General features: G+C 34.8%; 1 protein-coding gene and 1 long non-coding RNA gene across 2 annotated transcripts in view; both read right to left on the bottom strand.

Moving 5' to 3' along the window:
• Positions 1 to 5,641: 5,641 nt before the first annotated feature.
• LOC141455575 (uncharacterized) lies at positions 5,642 to 15,550 on the bottom strand. Its single transcript, XM_074130716.1, has 6 exons — positions 15,509 to 15,550; positions 15,039 to 15,252; positions 12,244 to 12,569; positions 7,121 to 7,445; positions 6,924 to 7,016; positions 5,642 to 5,933 (listed from the first exon to the last, which is right to left on the bottom strand). Exons 1-5 carry the CDS (start codon positions 15,548 to 15,550, stop codon positions 6,943 to 6,945), a joined length of 981 nt encoding a protein of 326 aa, XP_073986817.1. The 3' UTR covers positions 5,642 to 5,933; positions 6,924 to 6,942.
• Positions 15,551 to 16,215: 665 nt separating this feature from the next.
• The window catches only part of LOC141455374 (uncharacterized), an 80,285-nt gene continuing 70,759 nt past the window's right edge, over positions 16,216 to 25,741 (bottom strand). Inside the window, exon 3 of the long non-coding RNA XR_012459234.1 lies at positions 16,216 to 16,437. This is a non-coding gene — a long non-coding RNA (uncharacterized lncRNA). The remainder of the gene's footprint in view (positions 16,438 to 25,741) is intronic.

Genomic DNA, 25,741 nt, shown 5'->3' on the forward strand with positions numbered 1-25,741 from the left:
ATTTGTTTGGGTTGATTTTTATTCGCCATTTTTGTAGCCTCATACTTAAAATAAAAATAGATATTTTATAATTTTTTTCAGTTCAAAATGAAAAGCGTGTTTAAACTGAATGCACACCTTGTCCCTTCGACAACTACCAGAGGTATCTGAAAAGCTAATCTTCTTATCACAAAGAATAGCAAGCGAGGAATATCTGCGAAAGCCGGCACCCTTTAATACGATCAGACTTTGTTCGCACAGTACGTAATTCTGTTGGATTTATTAATTAATTTATTCGGTGTTCTCTCGTTACAGGCAACACTCTAGCTCCTATGAAGAGAAAATCTGAGGGCTGGATTTGAACCTGAAGTCTCTGCGTTGGAATCCAGTATGCGCTAACCACTCAGACAATCCGTTCCCTAATGGATTAGCTATTAAAAACAAATGCGCATTTCATTCATTTGCATACTGAAACAATGATGCAGTAAGTTTGAAAGACAAATTAAATCTTAGTTTACTATTTTAGGCTGCCTTGGAGCTTATGACCCAACAGTAAGCATTTTTTATGGAGTTAGTACGTTACCCCGTGCACATAATCTGTCTTCATTTAAAAAATTTAGACCTTACAAGTCTAACTGCATCTTTAGTTATTCTTATAACTGAGACATTTGTGTTAAAGGTTTTTTGAAATTATTCCCCCAAATGAAAAATACAGACGTATACAAATATTGAATAGCATTTGTCGCAGTAACAAAGCTGTACTTTAAGCAGTACTTAATGGTAAATAATGTTCATTAATATACACATTTATTTGTTAAAAACATTTTTGTTATTATTAAAAATAATTTTTAGGTCCTGTTTTAACAAGTAAAAACTAGGTTACCGACGATACCCTAAAATATGAATCCTACGTTTTGTTTTCAGATTTCCCTGACCTACATTGTCTGTCATTACTGACGGCGCCGTCTCTTCGATCTGACCTGGGCCTACAACAGGCCAGTTTTCATTATGAATGCTTGTGCTCACAAATCTTCGCATTCTATCTTATAAATTAGGTTCAAATGAAGAACTTTTACTTCCGTTTTTAATCATATTACTATTATACCAAGTTATAGGAGTTCATTGCCCTGCTCTTATTTAGTGACCTACTTATGCAGTTCCAATATTAATCAGATAAGACTTTTTAAATTACTGCGTCCACTATTTTTATTTATTTATATTAAGGAGTTAAAAAAACGGTAATAATTTGTCAACAAATAATGTAGTGTAGGTGTTAGTAGTTGGAAAGTGTACCACCAGAGAGTTCCAGGACGGCCCCGAGTGCCGACCAACACACACAGACTGAAAGAGCTCGCTTTCTGGTCGATACACCAGCGAGTCGAGCTCCAGTGCCAGCTATATACCGCCTCCGTGCCTCCATACTGTACTACAAAGTTGTTATTATTTGTTCATTTATTCATTGGTTAACTCATTTCCATCAACCACCCCCGCTCTCCTCTAGCAAACTCTGTCATACTCTTCTACCTGTTGTTGGTCGATAACTTTACAAACCATCAGCTTATACACAAATCTACACTATTGGCTCACTTATAGGCTACAGTTGTTGTTGGACGTTATATTCTAATTTTATTTACTTAGTTCTTATATGATGTACCTACTTATGTGATCATTTTTTGTAAAAGTAGTTTTATACTTTTCAAAAAAAATTGTGATTCTGACTTCTTTTATCGATATTAAACATTTCCACTTCCAAAATGGAAATCATTTTCTGATTTCCTCACAGTTGGAAAGATGTCATACTAAATTTTCAAAATGTCCTCAATAAGGAAAAATTCTTAGTAGGAGAGTATTAATATTACCAAGGAAGATAAGAAACTGAATTGCAATAATTACTAGAGCATGCTACACTTCAATTACTCCTACAAAATACTCTCTAATATATGCAAGGCTTCTACCTTATGCCCAAAAGAGAAGTATTAAATCTACTATTGTGTGTTTAGTAAGAGTGAATCAACACGGACCACATATTCACTCTTAAGATCCTAGAAAAGAGAAGAGAGATTACCTGTACACTCATTTTGTGTTTCTTCGACTTCAAGTCCGGCATGTGGCATTCGTAGAGATATTCCTGCTCAGGATGAACATCTCGCTTTTAAATTAGTGCTTCAAATCAAGATGACGATGATGACGCTTAATGTAAGGTGCGCCAGTAATACTCATACTGGCTCACTATACCCACAGGTCTGTAATAAGTTCAGTTTTCGCTGTTAACGAAGATATTCTTGGGAAATCGCTCGAGGCTATGGACAATGTATTTATTAACTTTGCCCAGACATGCTGAGGGAGTGATTGGCGGAATGATTATTTGTACGAGAGGTTCGGCCGATGGTTGGTGCGTAGAGAGTGAACTCCTATACTTATCTTGGCCCAGAAGTTCCAATAGACCTCGATGTAGCCGAGGAACTTGAAAGAAAATTGGTACGCCCTCTCCCTGGTGCTACGGCCCATGGAGGACCAAGGCTTCCTCGAGAATCCTCCATTACTCTCCTTTAACCTTTACCTCACTTCTCCACATTTTAATTGCAATCCTTCAACGTCCCCTCAAAGTGGTCTCCATTTCCTTCTCGTTTTCCCCAATCTTCCCATACAATATTTTTCTTTGGGACTCTACCTTCACCCATCCTTTCCACATATCCCAACCATCATAACCTATTCCTTCTAACTGTAACAACTATATCAGGCTCACTGAAATTTTCTCTAAGTTGCTCAAAATGTTCGTTAATCCATTTCGGGCCATATTATCTTCTTTGATATTTTTCTTTCCTACACGTTGAAGAGTCTTTCATTCGCTTTTGTGAGGACCCAAGCTTCGCTGCCATATATGATGACCCACGTTGATATTACGGCCTTATACACTCTCGCACTGAGGTATTTTCTTTTTATTTTAATTATTTAAGGCGCGTCAACATCTAAGGTTATTGAAGCCCGGTGCTTTTTTCAGTACACTACCGGCCTCAGCACAGTGTTCTCTCGATGTAGTCCATCACCGGACAGTAAGAAGCTCCTAGGAAGAGAAAATCTAAGGGTCAGCAGCAGCCCTGGATTCGAACCCGGGATCTCCGCGTGGGAATCCAATACGCTAATCGCATAGCTAATCACTTAACTGAGAGGTAGTGTTACATTTTAAAACCTATTTTCTATCACCATGTCATTATCTGCAGCAACTAGAATCCCTGGATATTTAAATTCTTGTACGACAGGAAATTCATGCTGAAGAATCTTCATTATTGATTCTCCTTTTCTAGGAGATCCCAGTGAAATTCTCAAGTATGCGGCTTTATGGTTATCTATTATAAAACCCCATCTACACGAATTCTTCAAAAACTCCTGACATTGCTGATTAAGTTCAGAGAAAATGACCATGTCATCGTAGCACATTTTAACACATCGTAGGCCATTTGCAGAGCTAGCCGATTGCATATCGTCCATCCTAGATTCGTACGAATGTTCATCATCACACCTTCCACAGTGAAATTATAGATGATTGGGGTCAGTGGGTCACCTTGTCTCATGCTACAGCCGACAGTGAATTCATTAGTCTATTCCGTACTTGAACGCAATACTTGGTACCTTGAAGAGTCATTCGACACATTATTCCGAATTGTAGCATATTTTTAAGAACCTTGGATATCTCAACATTGTCATATGCCCGTTTTTAGATCTTCAAATAAATGGTGCAGTCATAAAATTATAGTAATGTGCTTTTTCATAATATGTTTGTCTCAATGAGAAAATAGTAAGTCCCAAAAGCAAGCAAGGAAAAGTCGGGTTCTTCATGGTGAAACCAGCCGAATTAGCAGAGGGAAACTCTAAAATCTAATGACCTGATCCTCCCGGATGAGGATTGAGCGTGAGGGTGACATCCTACCTTGTAAACAAATTATTGCTACGGAAGCTTTAAATGAAGGACGTGGAAGTCATTCAGTCAATTATATATCACTCCGGTACTTTAACTTCAAGTGCTACAGACTCAACCTCTAATCCACACTCTCCAAACCTTCCATTCATACTTACACAATCGGTCAACTTACCTGCTAAATGAGGTATGCTAAATATTCGATATTCTTGCCTCTCTAAATATCTTAACCTAACAATCTAACCTAACCTAACCTAACAATCTAATCTAAAAACATATCCTAATAGTTAGATACATTCATTCCATTCAAATTAGGCTCACTTTTAGTTTTTAAAGAATTCAACCAAAGCCTCAAACACCTCGAATAAAATATCTTCTTATGGTAGAGGGTCCTCCGGGTACTAGTATAGGGTTTTAAACATGATGTCCCTATGTTGTGTACTGAGCAGTCCGTATTTATAAGGTGCCAGTTTTTGTCTACTTAATATTCCAAGCAATTAGGTGGCGATCTCTGTAGTATTTGGTGCAATTACTCTCCTAAAACTGCATGTTTTTAACCTCAAACTGCTTAACACAGTCAATAAATACTTACTAATCGCCCACTCTTCTAACCGAGGACGTTTTGGTAGTTTGAGGACCTAAATTGGTACATTAAGACCAAACTTATATCATTGAACCACGAAGCAATTCTGATCGGAACGTTCATTCGGCCTGCGTTTATTTTAGGCTACAAACCTTTCAGAGAAAGTTTCTTCGATGGATGTACGGTCCAGTTAGTGACGGAGGGACCTGAAGAAAGTAGAAAAATAGAAAAGCAATGAACTTGTACCAGGGGCCAAGCTAGGTGATGTAATCAGTTATTTAGTAGTCTTCGATGGGAGAGTAACGTGGCTGAAATATTAAGTTAAAGAATGTCAAGAAATATACTACCAAATAATTTATATCACGCGAGAAGTGTTTGACGCCCTAAACTACTATGGAAAATGAGATCCCAGAAGCGTGTTTTGGTATCTAAAAAACTGGAAGTCAGCCGCAATATTGGACACATCTGGTAAAAGCGAATCGCAGAGGCCAGGCCATTATTTGTGCACGCAGAGCCGAGTAAAAGGAAGAAGGATAACCAATGCAACCCATGAATGTGATTTCGCTCGTAAGTAAAAAAGACAACAAACGAAGGATTCCGTCTAATTCTGTTAAAATGGAAATAAGAGTATTCGTATAACAACAATAAACTTTGCAAAAATCGCTGTAACTGCTTTAATTACTTGATCTTAAGTTAATTATTTCCATTTATTTTGAATAGCTCCCGTAAAGTTAGTGGGAAGTACTTGATAAATGCAGGGAGTTTTCCTTCTGAAGCTCCTGAATGATCTGATTTTGTTTTTGTACTCTCAATTTACAACTACCTAATGATTTGCATATTCCAACATTTTAATATTTTTTTGAATGTAAGCATCTAAATGCATTAGACTCCTTGTTTTAGAAACTTGCAGCTAACTAATATTAAATACATATTGAAGTGTATAACGCAGCTACAAAGTGGACCTCAGTACCACGAAATAATCCATCATAACATAACCTGGACAGGTCCATCAGTAAATAACTAGTTTGTTGCAAAAGATAAACAACTACTTTGTGGTCAACCGATCTGGGATCATCATTAGCCCGAACCACGTAATTAAAAGAGTTAAGGCACAGTAAATTAGGTAAAGAAATCATTCTTGATGAACAATGGACACTGAAAAATCAGTGGTTTAACCTGTTTATTCATACAGCATACCTAGCAACAAAATGGTTTAATAGTTTCGATTTACAAACTAAAGTAAATTACATCGCTCTAGGTCTGTATGAATTAAAACGGAGAATTTGTAAGAAACAACATCAACTTATCACCTATTTTTCCCTCGCTCGGTTAACATCACACTTTAAGTATGGAAGCACAATGTGTTCTATGCCTTGCTAGGAGGTTTCTTGACTTGGTAATCTCAATTTGTTGGACCTGAAGAAGTTTCTTGCAACGTGTAAACAGCAGCTTAGTCTGAAAATTAAAAAAAAAAAAAAATTAATAGCATTCGTACTAAATAAATGTAATACGAGGTCTGTAAATTAAGTAATGAGACTGTTTTTTTTTTAATTTTTTTGTTCAAGAAGAATTACAATTCTATATTGTCACCTTCAAAATAACTTCCTTCTGAAGCCACACAGCGCTTGAGACGTTTCTTCCACTCTTCATAGCAGTGCTCGTACTCCGATACCGGTATAGCTGGTCGGTTACAGACGTTTGAATGTTTTCGACTGTCCCAAAATGAGTTCCCTTGAGGTGATTTTTCAACTTCGGGAAGCGAAAAAAGTCACAAGGACTCAAGTCAGGCGAATAAGGAGGCTGAGAAGCCACAGGAATGTTTTTACTGGCCAAAAACTCGTTTATTGAAATTGCTGTGTGACAAGGAGTGATTATCATGATGCAACACCCACTTGTTCTTGATGTTTGGTCTCACACGAATGACCCTTTTTCGAAGTTTTTCAAGAACCTCTCGGTAAAAGTGTTGATTGACCGTTTGACCTTGGGGTAGAAACTCTTTGTGGACGATTCCGTGGATATCGAAAAAACAAATCAGCATGCATTTGATCTTCGACTTCGCCATGATTGCTTTTTTGGGCCTTGGAGAGGTTGAAGTGTGCCACTCCATGCTCTGGCGCTTGGTTTCTGGGTCATACTCAAACACCCAAGACTCGTCACCAGTAATGTCACGTTCCAGAAAATGGGGGTCATTTTCAATTTTCAATCATTTTGGGACAGTCGAAAACATTCAAACGGCTGTAACCGACCAGCTGAAGGCCATTCCAGTATCGGAGTTCGAGCACTGCTATGAGGAGGGGAAGAAACGTCTCCAGCGCTGTGTGGCTTCAGAAGGAAGTTATTTTGAAGGTGACAATATAGAATTATAATTCTTTTTGAATAAAAAAAATCAGTCTCATTACTTAATTTACAGACCTCGTAAATAGCAAGAATCATACTAATAAATACCAATTGTTTCTAGGTTGTATCACTCGAATTCAGCTTCCATTTTGCACTCTCCAAAAATCACTTCCGGATAGCTGCAAAACTCTGTTTGAACTTCTAAAAAAAACCAAAAAAAAAAAGAAGATAAATATTCCTAAAAAAAGATCCCAAATATGGGTGCCCAGTTTCTCGTGTCTACAAAATCTAATTTGAGTTCTCACCATTAGTTGAAAACTGAATCCCATCGAGTTCAGAATATTTGATTATTTGACGCTGAATAGCTAATTTCAGTTTGCGTTGAAGTTCTTTAGATTTTAAATTATTCAATTCAGAAGCTACAAATTCTCCAAAAATTTGGAATTCATTGGCTTGCTTTTGCATACCAGGAACTGAGCCAATAGTGAAACTATCATATTCTTGTATTTCATCATATTTAATTACTTTTCTCGCCTTCTTCTTATGCGGAAATTTATCATCCTCATCATCTGAAGAATTTGCTGATTTGTTTAAATTCGCAACTTTATTTCCAATTTCCTTAGTTTTTTTCTAAAAGCAAATAGATGTTAGAGAAATTTTGTTCCATTTGAAAAATCAATTTTTATATACAGGGTGGTCCATTTAAAACGCACCAACATCCTGGCAAGATATTCTTACCGTAATCATAGGTCAAGAAGTCTTGCATACTGGGTACATTAAAATGATGTGATGATTGCTTTTATTTGATGATAAAACAAATTTATACTGATTCACCCACAACCATTACATTACACTACATGTTTTAAAATCTTCAATTATTATTATTTTTGTTCTTTGCATCACAGATAACATTTTTTGCAGCCAGGGACCTCCCAAAACTTGTATTTCTGGTGGAAAGTTAATATTGAAAACCGTTCACGAATAGATAAAATTGTAACTTTGATCTTAAGTATCTCAACTAATATTAGAGATATCGAAACGGGGTCATCGTCATTTTTCATAGTTTTTTATGTAGTTCTCATAATCATTGTCAAAACCAGTGGTCCTTACAAAATTTCAATCAGGTTTTTCGCCGTAACTCCGCAAAAAATTAAGATACAGCATCAGGGTTAGAAAATTTGAAAACTAGACCAAAAAAACAACATATAGTTTACTTCGTGGGTTTTTTCGGAACTCTGCTTTCATAAAAAGTTATTAGCGATTGGTGCGTTTTAAATGGATCACTCTGTAGAATACTTTTATATATGAGACTTGATGATCGTTAGCCGTTTGTACTTGTCTCTTCTCAAAAATGAATTGGCTACCAGCCGTTTTAGGTTAAACAAATACTGTTATAAGTAGATTGGTGTGTTTTCCGTACAAAAGCATGCAGGATGGAAGACACACCATCTTTACATACAACTACATATACAGGGTGTCCCAAGCTATATGGATAACGACTTTTTCTCGGAAACTAAGATAGCTAGAAAAAAACTAAAAAATACGTGTTCCCTTAGTTTTTTGTTAGAAATCCAAATTTAATTTGTAAATTTTTTTCGGTGCTTCCAGAAGCGAGATACAGGCACCAACTTCATTTTTTCAAATTGGAGGGTGCGGTTTTTATTTCAGAAATAGATTCCTCTATTTTTTTTTAAAGAAAAATTTACTCGAACGGTTTTTTTCTGTGAGCGATATTTTAGAAGTTTGAATGAAAACATGATTCTTATAAGAAATTTCAAAATGATAATATTATAACGGTTTTTTGATTGAATAAGAAGAAAAGTACTATTTTATTATAAATTTTACTCCTCATTAATATTACAGATCATGCTCAAACTGGCCTCCACCATTAGAGATGCATTGACATGCTCTTTCCTGCCAATTACTGCCAAAGAAATAGATTCGGCTTTACCCGAGTTACAGGCATCTATTATTCTCTGCTTTAGTTCATCTACAGATGCAATCCCGGCTTGATTCTGATACTCCTAGATTTAGAAATGCTTTTAGATAAGCAGAAGTAAGTAAGTGTCAAGTCCGGTGAACGAGGTGGCCACTGAATCGCCCCCCGTGTCGATATAACACCATCAGGCTTGTAAAGAGATATCTCGATAGGCAATTTGATGGGCGTGTTATATCAACTCGGGGGGCGATTCATTGGCCACCTCGTTCTGAATTTGACACCTATGGACTATTTCCTTTGGGGATACCTGAAAAACAAGGTGATTATTCATAACTTTTTTCTTTCTTTCCTTATTTCTGCTTATCTAAAAGCATTTCTAAATCTAGGTGTATCAGAATCAAGCCGGGATTGCATCTGTAGATGAACTAAAGCAAAGAATAATAGATGCCTGTAACTCGGTTAAAGCCGAATCTATTTCTTTGGCAGTAATTGGCAGGAAAGAGCATGCCTATGCATCTCTAATGGTGGAGGCCATTTCGAGCATGATCTGTAATATTAATGAGGAGTAAAATTTATAATAAAATAGTACTTTTCTTCTTATTCAATCAAAAAACCGTTATAATATTATCATTTTGACATTTCTTATAAGAATCATGTTTTCATTCATAACTTCTAAAATATCGCTCACAGAAAAAAACCGTTCAAGTAAATTTTTCTTAAAAAAAATAGAGGAATCTATTTCTGAAATAAAAACCGCACCTTCCCATTTGAAAAAATGAAGTTGGTGCCTGTATCTCGCTTCTGGAAGCACTGAAACAAATTTACAAATTAAATTTGGATTTCTAACAAAAAACTAAGGGGACACCTATTTTTTAGTTTTTTTTCTAGCTATCTTAGTTTCCGAGAATAAGTCGTTATCCATATCGCTTGGGACACCCTGTATAGAAAACAAAAAAATTATAAATGTCAATAGCACAAGCCCTGAAGACGACCAAGTCCCGAAGTCGAAAGCTTGGCAAAAATAAAAAAAATAATGAGTGTAATTGGCAATATTCTTTCTTCATAATGGTTTCTGAAATGCATGTGTTATTAGATTTTATTTATTGTTTGATTGTGTTTGTTTAAAATGTTAGAAAGCATAAAATTTACACTTTTAGAAAACTAATCAAACCCCAAAATCCTTGTGGAGCCCACCAAATAATCAACAATGTGTAATATCTTCAAAAATAATTTAAAAGTTGATTAAAAAAAATAACATACAAAAAACTGAGTAAATTAAAAGCAAGCAAGAAAACTCAAATTCTCCAATGAGACTCCTATCACATTTAATCACATTAGATTAAAGTGCAGCTTATTGCTTCAGATTAAAAACCAAAAAAAAAGGAGAAAAAATCTATTTTTTATAGAATATTTTCAAAATATAGTTTAATGTTGCAAGAAATTTAAATTCTGATGAGAAACTGAAAATTCTGTGTGAAAATGAAAGATAATAAACTGCTCCACAAACAAAGTGGCGCACTTTGAAAAAAGCGTTTATTTTTTGTTTTATCACATTTTGGGCAAAGATTATTAGTTTTAATTATTTTCATAAACTGTCAGGGAACAATTAATCGAAACAAGGCCCAAAGTTTCTTGTAGATAGAGAAGCAATTCCTCGTTTAATCCCCTTCGGTCTTTTTGTGTAAATAACAACGTGAACTTTACCTCAACAGTAAATAAATTTATTGACCTCTACAGTTGCGTTTCGACTTTTTTCAAGCTGAAAGCATTGCAAATTCTCAGAAAATGGTGATTACTGCAGAGCAAGTGGCCCGTATTATTGCATTAGTTGAGGATGGACGGAGTGAGCGGTACGCAGCACGAACGTTAGGGTTGCCTGAGACCACCGTCCATAGAGCCATCCATCGTTACCGGGAGACAGGCTTCTGCACTCGCAGATGAGGTTCGACAGCTCGGAGATCCACAGAAGCACTTGATGACCGATTTATTAGAATTCACACTCTGAGAAATCGTACATCAACTCCTTCTGAAACTGCTCAAACACTGCTTACTGTTCGTGGAGTTTCAGTCAGTTCTGAAACTGTACGAAGAAGGCTCGCTGAAATGAATTTACGCCCCAGGTAGCAAGCCACAGGACCATTGCTCACCGTAGACCATCGGAGAGCCCGTCTAGAGTTCGCTAGGGAACACCGCAACTGGTCTGAGAACGATTGGAGAAACGTTCTCTTTTCAGACGAGTCCCGTTTTGCTCTCTACGCACCTGATGGGAGGGGACGAGTTTACCGAAGGCCTGGGGAGCGCTACGCTCCGTGCAATATTTCTGGTAGACTACTATTCGGAGGTGGTTCAGTGATGGTGTGGGCTGGGATTTCTTTGGGGGCTTAGACTGAGCTCCACGTGTTCAACAGGGCAATTTTGAATGCAGATTTGTATGTGAGGGAAATTTTGCAGCAATATGTGATACCCTATGCACCATTTATTGGGGAAAATTTTATATTTATGCAAGATAATGCCCGACCACACACTTCCGCCTGTGTTGTTCAATATCTACAGGATGCAAGCATTCGTGTTTTGAGGTGGCCAGCACGCAGCCCGGATTTAAATCCAATTGACCATCTTTGGGATGAGCTGGGTAGGCGATTAAGATGGAGAAATAATCCTCCCAGGAGCTTAGAAGAGTTGCGAGGTGCTCTGGTGGAGATATGGGAGGAATTAACACAAGATTTCGTGAGAAATTTAATAAGGAGTATGCCGAGGAGATTGGATGCAGTAATGCGAGCAATACACGTCACTAAAATTCTTTTTCTCTTTTTTTAATCGGAAGAAATACTTTTTTTTCAAATTCATTTTTTGCCGAGAAGTACTTTTTTGTTAAATTAAAGGTTTTCATTTCTTTTAGATCATTTCTTATTTTATTTTAGCCCTCCCGTAACTTTATACTTCTTATATTAGCTAACTAAAATAAAATGTAGAACAAAAAAGTTACAGAGAAAAAAAAAAATAACGCTATTTTAAAGTGCGCCACTTTTTTTTGTGGAGCAGTGTATTTGGTGAAGTCATTTTTTAATGTATCTTCAGACCTCTAATCAGTTCTCTAAAAGATTATTGAAATAAACTTTATTGAAACAACTACGTCTTTTAAAATTTATTTATAGATAGTTATTTGGTAAAGAACTACATTAACTAAATTGGTTTAAAAACTGAAATATACATTTCAGCTCAATAACCAAAATCATACTTTTCAAATGAAAACCAGTTGAAGTGAAAGAAGCAACAGAGGGTTTATGAGCATGCGCAGTAATGTCTCTCAATACTGAGAGTTGCCAGCAAGTTGGTCGGGCAACAAATTATACTCAAGTGTAGATTATTCATTCAATATTTTTTTGATAAAAATAAATCATCGCTAACATAATGTGGCGAACGATCAGACATCAATTAAAATAAATTGTCTATTTTTTTTAACAAAATGGATTAAATAAAAATGCTCACCAAATTGCCACGATGAGCACCACCATACGCTAGAAACTTCATTGCATCAAAAAACTGCCACGTGCTCTGTGCAGTATCGTCCGCTTCATCGCCGCTTTTCTTCGAATTTATTCGCCTTATTTCCTGATTGAATTGTGTACGCAAATTGTGCAATTTTCGGCTGATTTCATTTTCTGTTGTATTAAATTTTATGGCTATTCTTTTTATAGCTCTTTGCTTTTTAATACGATTCTTGTAAGATTTATATCTTACATTCCAAAGTCCAGGACTTGCTTGCCAGTGTTCAATTAATGAGAAAACTTCTTCTTTTGGCCAGGTCTTCTTTTCTGCCATTTAAATAATACTTTATTTATTTATTTATTCTTGTGTAAAATAATAATAACACTAATAAAATAATAAATAACACTACTGAAGGGAATAAAACAATTTTTTTCCTAGATGAAATGGTACAATTTATTTTCTACTAGCAAGAATTCAGACGCTCAGTCAAACCCTCACAAAAACACTGAACCCGTTGGTATCCCCACTCTAGCTTGCCTATAGAAACAGCGCTGACATCGACTCTAGCAACAACTGTCGCAAGTTTTATTGAAGAATAAAATACATTTATTTAATACGCAGTTTTGTTCAAATTTATTTCGCAAGAAAAATAATAGAAAATTTGTTTTCACTGATTTCATTGCTGATCTATGAACGCTGCCATCTTAAAAACATTAATAACTAATCTGATTTTCTTCTTATAAAGTGCTCTATCTCAAAAATACAATGAATATGGCGAACATTTCTACTAATTCATCGTGTTTTATTTTTATTTGATTTATTTATTTTCTTACAGAGAATATTATCAAGCTTTGCTGTCGTCTTGGAATTCCTTTAAATAATTGGCAATACAAACATACAGACCAGTTAACAACCCAAAAAATAAAGCTGATTTTATTTGTCGTAAAATGTTAAAAGGTTTTTTTAATCCTTGAACACTTTCGGTCTTACGTCCGTCATTAGTGATAGATTAAGCAATTTGGTGTAGAAAAATTGACTTTTAACTATGTTTCCTACTCTCACTGCACTTGCTGATAGAATGAGGAGGTTACATGATGTGATGGACGAGATTCCAAAACCAATCAGGGGTACAAAAAAACATGCGTGCTTTGACGGTACAATCAGCGATATTATTCAGTAATGCCAACCTAACCAAATTAATAATAAAAAGCATATTTTTCTTTAGCTAGAGAAAGTAATAAAACAGAAATCATTCCTCGCAGACTGTGCTTAAATTCATTTTGTAACAGAGAAAGATAGTATTTTGTGAGGATTTCCCTGCGTTCAACAGGAATTTGGTAGGGCAACTTTGTTTACATAAGAAAAATGACATATTAGTTTTATAAAAACTATTACAAAGTTCGTTGCGTTAGTACTGCAAACAGACACGGAGAGTTGCAGCGCTACTAGGTGTGTTTTAAATTTTAAATTTTATTTTATTTAGAAATATTTACAACTACAACAAATGTTGTAACAAGTAAATCTGATGTTACTGGCACAGTTCACTTGTTAAACTTGGTACAGTAATAATCACCCATTAGTAAAACTCATTCACTGTGCATTACAACTGCATTAATAGATTTCTAGGCCACTTCCGCTTCAAGCGACGAGGTGAAGCTGTTGCACGAGAGGATTAGTATGGAGATCTAGTGAGCTGTGAAGTTTGCGGTAGCTAGACTTAATTAGATCGGAGACTAATTGGAGGTGAAGGTCAGTATGAATGGTGAGGTTAAATATGCAGTTCGGTGCATTAAGGATTTTCTGTTAGATTTTAGAGACTACAGTCTCTGTATGCGTTTGGAATCGGATTGTTTAGTTCAGCCCCTCACTTCTGCATTGTTAGTTTGTGATTCAAGTCAAGATTAGATTTGCGGTCAAGTAGTCAGTAGTTTGAAACTTCTATTTACATCTTTAAAAATTTAAATGTAAAATTTTTAATGGGGTTTGCACTATCGTTTGTTGTAAGATCTACCTCTGAAACATTTATATGATGCGAGTATGTATGCATTTGCTTTATTTTAATTTCTGATTTGATGACATTTATAAATAAAACTTTTCGGTGAGAACTGGGATTTAGAAACATCAATTCTTTAGCCTTTGTCCCAGTTTTGCTTGTTATAATTATTGTACAATATTCTGACTTGATTTGTTTTGTGATTTAAAAATCAGTTTAATAATCTACCGTTTCATTACGAGAAATTTTAGCAAATTAAGTTAACTTAAATAGGTTTAAATGTTTAGTTACAAAAGTAATACTTTCAAATTGTGAACAATGTAAAATCTCAACAATTCCTGAACAATTAACTAGCATGTAATAAGCACTATTATAATTATTGGTTGAATAGATGAAGGAGAATTGAGCTAAGCAAGTTTCAAGTGGCTTATCTCTTCAACATAATAACAGATAGCGTTATCTCGTTGAGTCAGTTCAATACAGATAACAAATATTCTTGGCAAACTTTAATAATAAACCTATTTAATGCCAATTATTTCCTTTTATATCTTTATTTTCTATTCATTTATATTTTTATTAACTCTTCTTTATAAACTATTAAAAGCTTTTTGTTTATTTTCAGTTTTACAGAGACAGAACGGAGCCACTAAAGTTTAATCATTTAAATTAATTAACTGTTTTAAATATACTTATTTCTTCCATTTCCCTCTCTACCACGTATTGCTAAAGAGGGTGCATTGCGCTCATGATTTCTGAAATGACAAAACTCTGAATTAATACAAAAAACAAAAATATAACTTGCCAAAATCCTTTGGTTCCTTGATTTCAAGAATCTCCTCGGCTGTTTTACTTGGAGCACTTCGCCAGCATTTCCATGCGTCTTCGATAGACTCAGTCGCTTCAGATAAATCTTTAGCTAAATATTCTTGTAAGTTTTTGCTGGTAGATAGGTTATCATTCTTCGGGTTTTCGACATTAAATCTTTTCGTTTTCTCCGATCGCCTTAGGCCGGAGATATTTTAGATCTAATTCTAGCTATAGCTAGGTAATGGACAGAATCTACGGTAGCTCCTCTGTACGATGTTGTACTTGTCAGGCTGAATTTGTGATGAGCGCTCATTAATAAATGGTCAATTTTGATTCAAGGTGTACCCCTCTGATGACCTCCACGTGGTTTTATGTATCTTTTACGCTGGGAAAGATGTACTTCCTTTCACCAGACCACGTGAGTCTGCAAAAGCTAATTAGTTCATGGCCGTTGTCATTACTCACCTCATGTAAGCCACGCAGACCAATGAAGTTGGTTGGCAGCATACCTTTAACGTTGAAGACAACGAGGAGAAACTTTATGTCACTTCCAGGCCCTAAAATCCATTTCTCGATGGCTTCATATAAATCATCCTTCTCGTCATCCTCAGAGGATTCTGTGGGGGGGGGGGGCAAGACAGCTTATGGAAAACTATAATAGAAAAACTTTCCTCTAATCCGCAGCTCACAGATACGAGGGCTCATGGGTTTGAATCCAATGACCAGTTCTTTCATTCTTCCTTCATAAACCCAGTTCCAAAAGCATGTTTTTTATCATGGCATCTATAATAGATGTTGTGCTATCTTTTTTCAAGAATTCCATTACCAGTCCAGCGAATTTCCTGCATCTCAGCAAGATCTATGTGATATTTGTTAATATCATTAAGAAGGAGTTGAAGTCCTCCTAGTTTGCAAAGGGATAAAATATTCCAAAATCGTATTTTTAAACCAGTAAGACGTTTTCGGAGGCTATTTCCAGGTATCAATCCGTTACTGTTTTCCTCTCAATTTAAGGCGTTCAGGTGATTAGCCCTCAGCGTCTGTGATGGAGAGGCTACCACCTTGGAACCTCCAGACTTGCTGCCCCATCAGGAGCTATTTCCTGGGAAAATAGGGGTGTACATGTAATGTAAGAGTGATCTGTAAATGCGTGTTTAGGTTATAGGTGTACCCTTTTAGTCGCCTCTTTCGATAAGTAGGGAGTACTGAAGATGTATTCTAAATCCCCATCTACAGCGACCAGATACCAGCCTCACTAATTGCCTTAGCGTTTCATGAAGAATTCTCTTCTGACGCACTTCTTTTTCTTGTCCTTGAGCTTCCGTTTGACGGCAGAAGCTTATCTCTCAAGAAGCTTCTCGTACCAATATTTTCTTTCTATCGATGGTCAATATCTACAAAAATTGTAATTATTTTAATAGTAAATATCAAGTAAACATAGAATGAAATGTCATAAACATGAAACCACAACAAAGTGAAATATACTGTACTATCGCACAATATTTGGGTAATAATCTGCCTCTTTCCCTAGGTAGAATTTCAGTAATGACAACATAAAGCAATGTACATCCTTCTAAACTCTGCAATATAGGTTCTATATACGGTTAACGTATTGGATTCCCACGTGGAGGTCCCGGGTTCGAATCCAGCTGCAGACCCTTAGATTTTGTCTTCCTAGGAGCTTCTTATAGTTCACTGTGCCGGTGATGGACAGTGTTGTCTGTAACGAGAGAACATTGTCCGGAGGCCGGCAGTGCACTGAAAAAAAGTTCCGGGCGCCAATAACCTCAGATGTTGACTCGCCTTAAATCATTAAAAAAAAAAAAATTAAATTGAATAGTAAAAATATTACCTTTTAAGAAAAAGGAGAGACAAAAAATAAAATTAAGACTAACTATTGTTTGCATAGGTATTGTTAAATTTATCAATATTTTATTGCCTCATAAATTTTAAATATCAATTAAAGTTTCAACAAATACAAATCGTAATTGGTAATCATTAAATACTTTAGCCTAATCTAAAATAATTGAATTGGCTCGAGAAGGAGTTGTTATAAGTGGAATTATGAAACTGGCCCACAAGTAGCGAACTTCATTGCTGTTCTGAACTTATTGATTAGCCAGCAACTTGCCTACATTCACCACCATTGAACTCCCTGCAAGGATGTGGTACCAATCACGTACACAGATGTGCATTACCAGCTTGATGCGGTAATAAGATAAATGGTTTACTAGTCTATTTTAGACTATCTGTTAGTGATTATCGTCTACTGCGTGAAATCTTTTAAAAATCACTTTTGTCAGTGATTGGCCAGTTATGGGTATAATGAAGGCATTCATTGAATTTATTAAGTATAATAATTGAATTCGCTTAAAGTGCTTGTTTATTTTGTGTGCGCGTGCTTTAAATCTGGGAGGTTTTCTAAGTGATGATTAAAAATATCCTTTCGGTTAAACAATGTCGGCATTTTTGCATAATGCTTCTTTTAGTTACAGGATTCAGTTGTTTCTAGAATTCCGGAAACTTCAATAACTTAAGCAGTTTCTTCTGCTGTTTTCCATTTCTAAAATGTTTAAAAACTCAAAATGTACATACGTATATAAGCATTTGTATTCCTTTAATATTTCCTAAGCAGAATAATTCCAAATTACAAGGATCAACATGATTGTAGAAGTTAGACAACAATCAATAATTCAAATAGTTAATTAACTATCTTAGTCACTCTAGAATACCACTTTAAGTAAATAGAAAGTTACCACTTAAATTACCTTGAGTGATAATTTAATAAAACTAAAGTAAATGAGAAACTGAGCTTTGAGAGTAAATAAGAGTACCTCAGACTTTGAGAGTAAATAAGAGTACTCAGACTTTGAGAGTAAATAAGAGTACTTCAGAATTTGAGAGTAAATAAGAGTACCTCAGACTTTGAGAGTAAATAAGAGTACCTCAGACTTTGAGAATAAATAAGAGTACCTCAGACTTTGAGAGTAAATAAGAGTACCTCAGACTTTGAGAGTAAATGCGGTAATAGAAGTTTTTCCAAGGTAGAGACGTATACACTTATCGTTGGCTCAAGACGGTCCCCAGCTAGGTACATGATAGCTTTCAGTAACAAACTTGAGGGCCGCACTTAAGAGAGAGAAGTGGAGGAATGAAATTGAAGAGGCTAGGGGCCCTACATAGGCTGTAATGTCAAGTAATACGAAGGATACAGCCAACTATACTTGTTTGTAATAGTTTCTTAAATCGATCAGCTATTTTTATTTTTCCAAATTATTTTTATGATTTTCAGTGCACTGCCGGCCTCCGGACCGTGAGCTGTAAGAAGCTCCTAGGAAGAGAAAAATCTAAGGGCCAGCAGCTGGATTCGAACCCGGTTCTCCGCGTGGGAATCCAATTCTCTATCCACATAGCTAATCCGTTCTATCGTACATCGTGCTTTTTCAACAACAATAAGTAACAATTTCCAGAAATTCAACTGTATACTCAAATAGTTAGCAAACTACATTTTGAGAAGCTGAAACATAATTCTCAGCAGTTAAAAACCAATTTTCGTTTTGGGAGATCTCAAAACGGATTTTTTCTGTTGTGAGCACAAAATCAAAAATGTGCACGAAAAGAATAGATTCTCTTACTAAGTAGAATAAGATAATGTAAAAAATAAATAAATGTATAATATATATTTTCAGAGATTTTGGTACCAATGTGGCTTCAACCTGATAGGCAAAGGAGAAGACAAAGTTGGTTTTAAGAATAGTAAATTTTACTATAAATATCTTGAACGTTAAGTTTTTCTGTGTAAAAGTGTAGCCTACACAGTGTTCACTGTGATTCGTAATGCTTCTTTGTTTTGACATGCCTGTAGAGTTTCGTCAGTGTGTTATCCAATCTAGAGCAGGCCTACGCTATGTGGAATATCTTGTGAAGCAGTGTTATTCTAAAGTTTGTTGGGTGTCCACTTGTTGCAGTTTAATGTTGAAGTACAGTCTACCTAGGAACTATGCCGATATAGAGCCATACGTGGTCTATTGCCTTTCTGGGTTTAAGATTTATTTCGGCACCGGCCGAAGAATTCTAGATTTTTTTTGCTTCCGTTTTACGTCAGTTTATTGTGCTGAAGCTACTATTTAGTATTTTATTTCCTAAAAAGTTTGTTCAGATCTTTGCTAGAAATCTGTGTGTCAGACTTTGAGCAAATCTTACTAGAGTTAGAGTCAACAGCTCACATTATAGGCCTTAATTTCCATTTACTTCTCCGAAACAATGTGTACATTAACATTAACTTTTAGGGTAGTATAAATATGTATCAAATTGAAGCTGTTAACTAACGAGCTGAAGATAGACACAATCTTCCTTAACAGTTTTATTACCGCCATTAGTAGACAAGGCAGTGATTATAAAGCTGTTTATTGCTTGTCTCTAAAAACCACAAATTTACACCAACTACTGACCATCCTTAATCACAAAGAGCTAAAATTGAATTGTTTACCAACTAAATAACCACATTGATTTATTGCGTTATTTATATATGATATTTATGCCATCGTGAATTTATTAAGGTCATCTTACATTAAAAACAGAAATTCGCCGAAATCTGAAATTCAACATTTAGTATTAGTTCAACAATAGAACCCAACCAAACAACAACGGGCAGTCATCATCTTTAATATAAGAAGCTGCTACGAACAGAAAATCTAAGGGCCAGCAGCTGAGTTCGAGAACCCCGTGTTGGAAACCAGCACACTAACCACTGAGCTATAATCCCTTTCCAAACTTGAACAACAACGGGCAGTCATCATCTTTAATATAAGAAGCTGCTAGGAACAGAAAATCTAAGGGCCAGCAGCTGAGTTCGAGAACCCCGTGTTGGAAACCAGCACACTAACCACTGAGCTATAATCCCTTTCCAAACTTGAACAACAACGGGCAGTCATCATCTTTAATATAAGAAGCTGCTAGGAACAGAAAATCTAAGGGCCAGCAGCTGAGTTCGAGAACCCCGTGTTGGAAACCAGCACACTAACCACTGAGCTATAATCCCTTTCCAAACTTGAACAACAACGGGCAGTCATCATCTTTAATATAAGAAGCTGCTAGGAACAGAAAATCTAAGGGCCAGCAGCTGAGTTCGAGAACCCCATGTTGGAAACCAGCACACTAACCACTGAGCTATAATCCCTTTCCAAACTTATTATTCAAACAGTCCAGTAGGACAGTTGAATAAGGGTTGTTTCGTCAAAAACTGCACGAAAAAGCGTAACGTTGAAAAACACCCTAATTTGACAATTTTTTTTCTCTTTTTCTATAAAAGATAAAAATCCCAAATTTTCTTTAAAACATAGGGCAAATACTCCTTTATAACTGTAATTTTTAAGAACATGGTTTCGAGATGGATTTCTAATCATTATTACGATAAAAACATTAAGTGAACTATCTTGAGTTCTGTATTGCGGCTATTATAACCTTATGTGGCTATATGGGCGTTATAACCTTACCTGAACCCAAACACTTCAAATTGTAATAGCTAAGAAAAAACGAATACTTTTGCAGTTAAATCGTTAATGACATCTCATTCACGAAAATTGGTTTACGCGTTTAGGAGCTACGTTGTTCGCAAAAGGTTACAAGAACAATATTTGAAAATGCCTTTTTTTCTCCCAATTTTTGGCAACTTTTTTCTCAAAACCTATCAGATTTGTGTTGCCGCAAAAATTGCCGTTATAAAGGAGGATTTTCTCTATATTATAAAGAAAATTTGGCAATTTTATCTTTTATAGAAAAAGTGAAAAAAAAATGGTCAAAGTTGGGTGTTTTTCAACGTTACGCTTTTTCAGGAATTTTTTGATGATCAACCCTTATACAACTGTCCTACTGGACAGTTTTAATTAAAGGAAATCTTAAACCAAAAAAGAAGAAAGAGCATTGCCAATTTCAGTCTTAATTTCGTATTAAATCAACCTAGACACTAGGTCTTCAGTGCTTCGGAACAAATTTTACTGTAATAGATTATAATGTACATTAATTTTAATATATACTCGCCGACTGAATCGCCAGTGGCCCCGTGACTTCCTCGCAGTCTGAAAATCTAAACATCCTTCTTCTATAGAGAGTGCTACCGCTGGGTAGTTTCTCTCCTCCTGCACCAGTTCTTCTTATTTATATCATATTTACTCATTGTATACATGTATACAGATTGTAAATTACTAAATAAATTAAAAATAAATTAATATAAAAAATAAATTGTCCAAAAAATTATTTACCTCATGCTTGTTGATAATTACCTTAACAAAAACTTACAGTTTAAAATGTTAAGTATAAGGGTTGATTAAACGCCAAAAGGTAAACAAATCAGCGAGTACCCAACATTTCATTAATATTTAAGTAATTCTACTGCATTAATTTTCATTAATAAGTTATTTTTTAGAATTTATTAGATGTCACAGACCCTTATGCTGGCCACTTCATTCATAATATTTTTTTGTTATAATTATGATAAATCACATATATGTACATGCATGTTAAAGTAGAAAAAGACAAAGTTAGAGTAGGCTACTGTCTTGAATTCGTCTTACCGAAATATTCGTGAGCACAAATAACACACAGTAGATATTCAAGCAACATAACAAGTAGATTATTCAACAACAATTATTGTAAACGTTTGTTTACCTATTATTATAAACGTTTGACTCCTTCATAAAATAACAATTACTTTAATCGAAGGATGAACTTAAACCGACGATTTTTATTTAAAAATAAAAATAAATAAATAAAATAAACAAAATCATTGATGTAAGTTGGTGTAAGCATTTTCTAAAAAAGGTTTTGAATTTTTTAGCCTCATATTTTTTTTTAATATTTTTTATAACGTTTTTTTTTAAACCTGTAATTAGTAGTTTGATTATTATAAATAACTAGATATTACAGTCAATCTACAGTGCTACTTGAACATATATTTTGTAGACGAAAATGGCCAGCATAAGGGTCTGTGACATCTAATAAATTCTAAAAAATAACTTATTAATGAAAATTAATGCAGTAGAATTACTTAAATATTAATGAAATGTTGGGTACTCGCTGATTTGTGTACCTTTTGGCGTTTAATCAACCCTTATACTCAACATTTTAAACTGTAAGTTTTTGTTAAGGAGATTTTTGTACCTTTTGGATAGATTTTCCTTTTTGTCTATTTTACAAAGTTACATATCTTCTTTACAGATTTTTTTAAAATTTGGAATAAACAATTCTATCATTATAATCTGATAAGGTGGTAAGTCGGAACCGTAACTACCACTGGAGAGATCTTTTTAAAGATTGATTATAGTTGCGGTGCCCCAAACCATCCTCAATAACAATTTTTTTGAAAAAGCGTTTTGAATAATATAGGAAAGTATTTGTACGTAAATAGCAAAATTAAACTGCGAGCTTTAACCACTTATTCGAGCTGAATTTTATCAAAATCGGGCTAAGCGTTATAGAAATATTGGTAATAATAGTTTTAGAAAGGGCCTTATTTGGGTGGGGCGAACTCCCCTCCTTATGAGACACTGCGTCGAGACTTTTGAAGTGTAAATCTGTACAAAATTTCAATTCGAATGACACTTCATTCATGAAAATCGGTTCACGTGTCGATAATTTGAAACGATTGCTATACTTCCCCTTAACAAGTGTAAGAGCTGATCGCCGCTTTAATGTTACGTAGGGCAGCCCTAACCCTATCATCCTACCAAATTTTATCAAAATCGGGCCAAGATTTACAGAGTAATTAGTAATAATAATTTTGGAGGGGGCCTTACATTAAGGGGGCTAACTCCTCTCCCATTCGATGTACAGGGTCGAGACCCCCAAAAGGCACATCTACATAAAATTCCAAATCGAATGACACCTCATTCATGAAAATCGGTTCACGCGTTTAGGCGCTACGTTGTTTACAAAAAAGGTAACAAGAAGAACAAGAACAAGAACATTTTTTGGAAAAGCCGTTTTTGCTCATTTTCGGCAACTTTTTCCTCGAAAACTATTAGATCTGGGTTGTTGCAAAAAAATTACATCTATAAAGGAGGGTTTGCCCTTTATTTTAAAGAAAATTTGGGAATTTTATCTTTTGTAGAAAAAGAGAAAAAAATTGTCAAAGTTGGGTGTTTTTCAACGTTACGCTTTTTCGTGCACTTTTTGTCGATCAACCCTTATACAACTGTCCTACCGGACAGTTTTAATAATATTTTTTACGTTTTTTAGTTACGTCTAAGGAGGTGTACCTTCAATTCTGTATTTTAGATAACCTCAATGTTGAACTGTTGTTTTGAATGTATATCTGTTCCATTCTCTATATCCTTAACAAAAACTTACAGTTTAAAATGTTAAGTATAAGGGTTGATTAAACGCCAAAAGGTACACAAATCAGCAAGTACCCAACATTTCATTCAAGCTTAGTTGATATAATTTAAGTAATTTTGCTGCATTAACTTTTCCTTCACATTTTTTAGAATTTATTAGATGTCACAGACCCTTATGCTGGCCAGTTCGTTCATAATATTATTTTGTTATAATTATGATAAAATGTATATTATATCCGTTTTTAAATAGGTACTTTATTTTAACTCTATTCCGAATTATTCTTCGGATTTAGCTTTAATTTGCTTTTTATTCTGAGATGTCACATATATATGCAAAAGTAGAAAAAGACAAAGTTAGAGTCGGCTACTATTTAAATTTAAATCACGGATTTAAAAGAATATTTCAGTGTTGAATTCGTTTTACCGAAATATTCGTGAGCACAAATAACACACAGTTAATAACAAGTAGATTATTCAACAATAATGATTCATTTCTCAATTGTAATTTAATTTAGACCCCCTAATTTAACTTATAGTAAAATACTGGAATAATTAGATGTCCTAAACGTATGCATATCTCATTTATTTTATATTACATAACATATATTTAACATTGTGAGAAGAACAGCTACATTGAGAGTGTGATTGAAGAAAACTATATTATTTGCGATAAAGCCAGATAATTATTACCTATTATTATAAACGTTTGACTACTACATAAAATAACAATTACTTTAATCGAAGAATGAACTTAAACAGACGATTTTTATTAAAAATAAAATAATCGAAATCATTGATGTATGTTGGTGTAAGCATTTTTTTAAAAAAGTTTTTGAATTTTGTAGCCTCGTAATTTTTTTAATTTTTTATAACGTTTTCTTTTTAACCTGTAATTAATAGTTTGATTATTATAGATTAATAGATATTAAAGTCAATCTACAGTGCTACTTGAACAAATATTTTGTAGATGAAAATGGCCAGCATAAGGGTCTGTGACATCTAATAAATTCTAAAAAATGTGAAGGAAAAGTTAATGCAGCAAAATTACTTAAATTATATCAACTAAGCTTGAATGAAATGTTGGGTACTTGCTGATTGTGTACCTTTTGGCGTTTAATCAACCCTTATACTTAACATTTTAAACTGTAAGTTTTTGTTAAGGAGATTTTTGTACCTTTTGGATAGATTTTCATTTTTGTCTATTTTGCTAAGTTACATATCTGCTTTACTGTTTTTTTTTAAATTTGGAATAAGCAATTCTATCATTATAACCTGATAAGGTGTTAAGTAGGAACCGTAACTACCACTGGAGAGATCTTTTTAAAGAATGATTATAGTTGCGGTCCCCAAACCATCCTCAATAACAATTTTTTTGAGAAAGCCTTTTTATATAAAATAGGAAGGTATTTGTACGTAAAAAGCAAATTTAAACTGCGATTTCAGACCTTCCTTTTAAGAGGAGCAAGAAAAATAAACTGAGATTACAGTACTTCTCCCTAAAAGGCAAAGAGGCAAAGATTTTGAATCGAACGATAATTCATTACTTAATGTAAATAGGTTCACCCATTGATAATTTTAACGATTGCAGTACTTCCTCTTAGTAGGTGTAAGAGCATGATGGCACTTCACAGCCATATAGAGTAGCTTTAATCACTTCTTCGTGCTAAATTTTATCAAAATCGGACAAAGCGTTATAGAAATATTGGTAATAATAGTTTTAGAAACGGCCTTACTTGGGTGGGGCAAACTCCCCTCCATATGAGGCATAGCGTCGAGACTTTTAAAGTGCAAATCTGTACAAAATTTCGATTCGAATGACACTTCATTCATGAAAATCGGTTCACTTGTCGATAATTTGAAACGATTGCTATACTTCCCCTTAACTAGTGTAAGAGCAGATCGTCGCTTTAATGTTACGTAGGGAAGCCCTAACCCCATCATCCTACCAAATTTTATCAAAATCGGGCTAAGATTTACAGAGTAATTAGTAATAATAATTTTGAAGGGGGCCTTACATAAAGGGGGCTAACACCTCTCCCATTCGGTGTACAGCGTCGAGACCCCCAAAAGGCACATCTACATAACATTCCGAATCGAATGACACCTCATTCATGAAAATCGGTTCACGCGTTTAGGCGCTACGTAGTTTACAAAAAAGGTAACAACAACAAGAAGAACAAGAACAACAACAATTTCTGAAAAAGCCGTTTTTGCTCATTTTCGGCAACTTTTTTCTCGAAATCTATTAGGTCTGGGTGGTTGCAAAAAAATTACAGCTATAAAGGAGGGTTTGCCCTATAATTTAAAGAAAATTTGGGAATTTTATCTTTTATAGAAAAAGAGAAAAATATTGTCAAAGTTGGGT

The sequence above is a fragment of the Rhodnius prolixus genome, unplaced genomic scaffold, assembly GCF_049639745.1.
Source record: "Rhodnius prolixus isolate KJV_2025 unplaced genomic scaffold, Rpr scaffold_4, whole genome shotgun sequence".
Taxonomy (NCBI): domain Eukaryota; kingdom Metazoa; phylum Arthropoda; class Insecta; order Hemiptera; family Reduviidae; genus Rhodnius; species Rhodnius prolixus.

Excerpts from the sequence above, each read along its gene's own strand:
- LOC141455575 (XM_074130716.1), bottom strand. The coding sequence starts at position 15,550 with ATGCTGCCAACCAACTTCATTGGTCTGCGTGGCTTACATGAG. Across the intron at positions 15,253-15,508 it reads GTCTGCGTGGCTTACATGAG|ATCTCCGGCCTAAGGCGATC; the intron begins GTGAGTAATGAC and ends TAGATCTAAAAT. Across the intron at positions 12,570-15,038 it reads CAAGGAACCAAAGGATTTTG|AAAAGAAGACCTGGCCAAAA; the intron begins GCAAGTTATATT and ends TTTAAATGGCAG.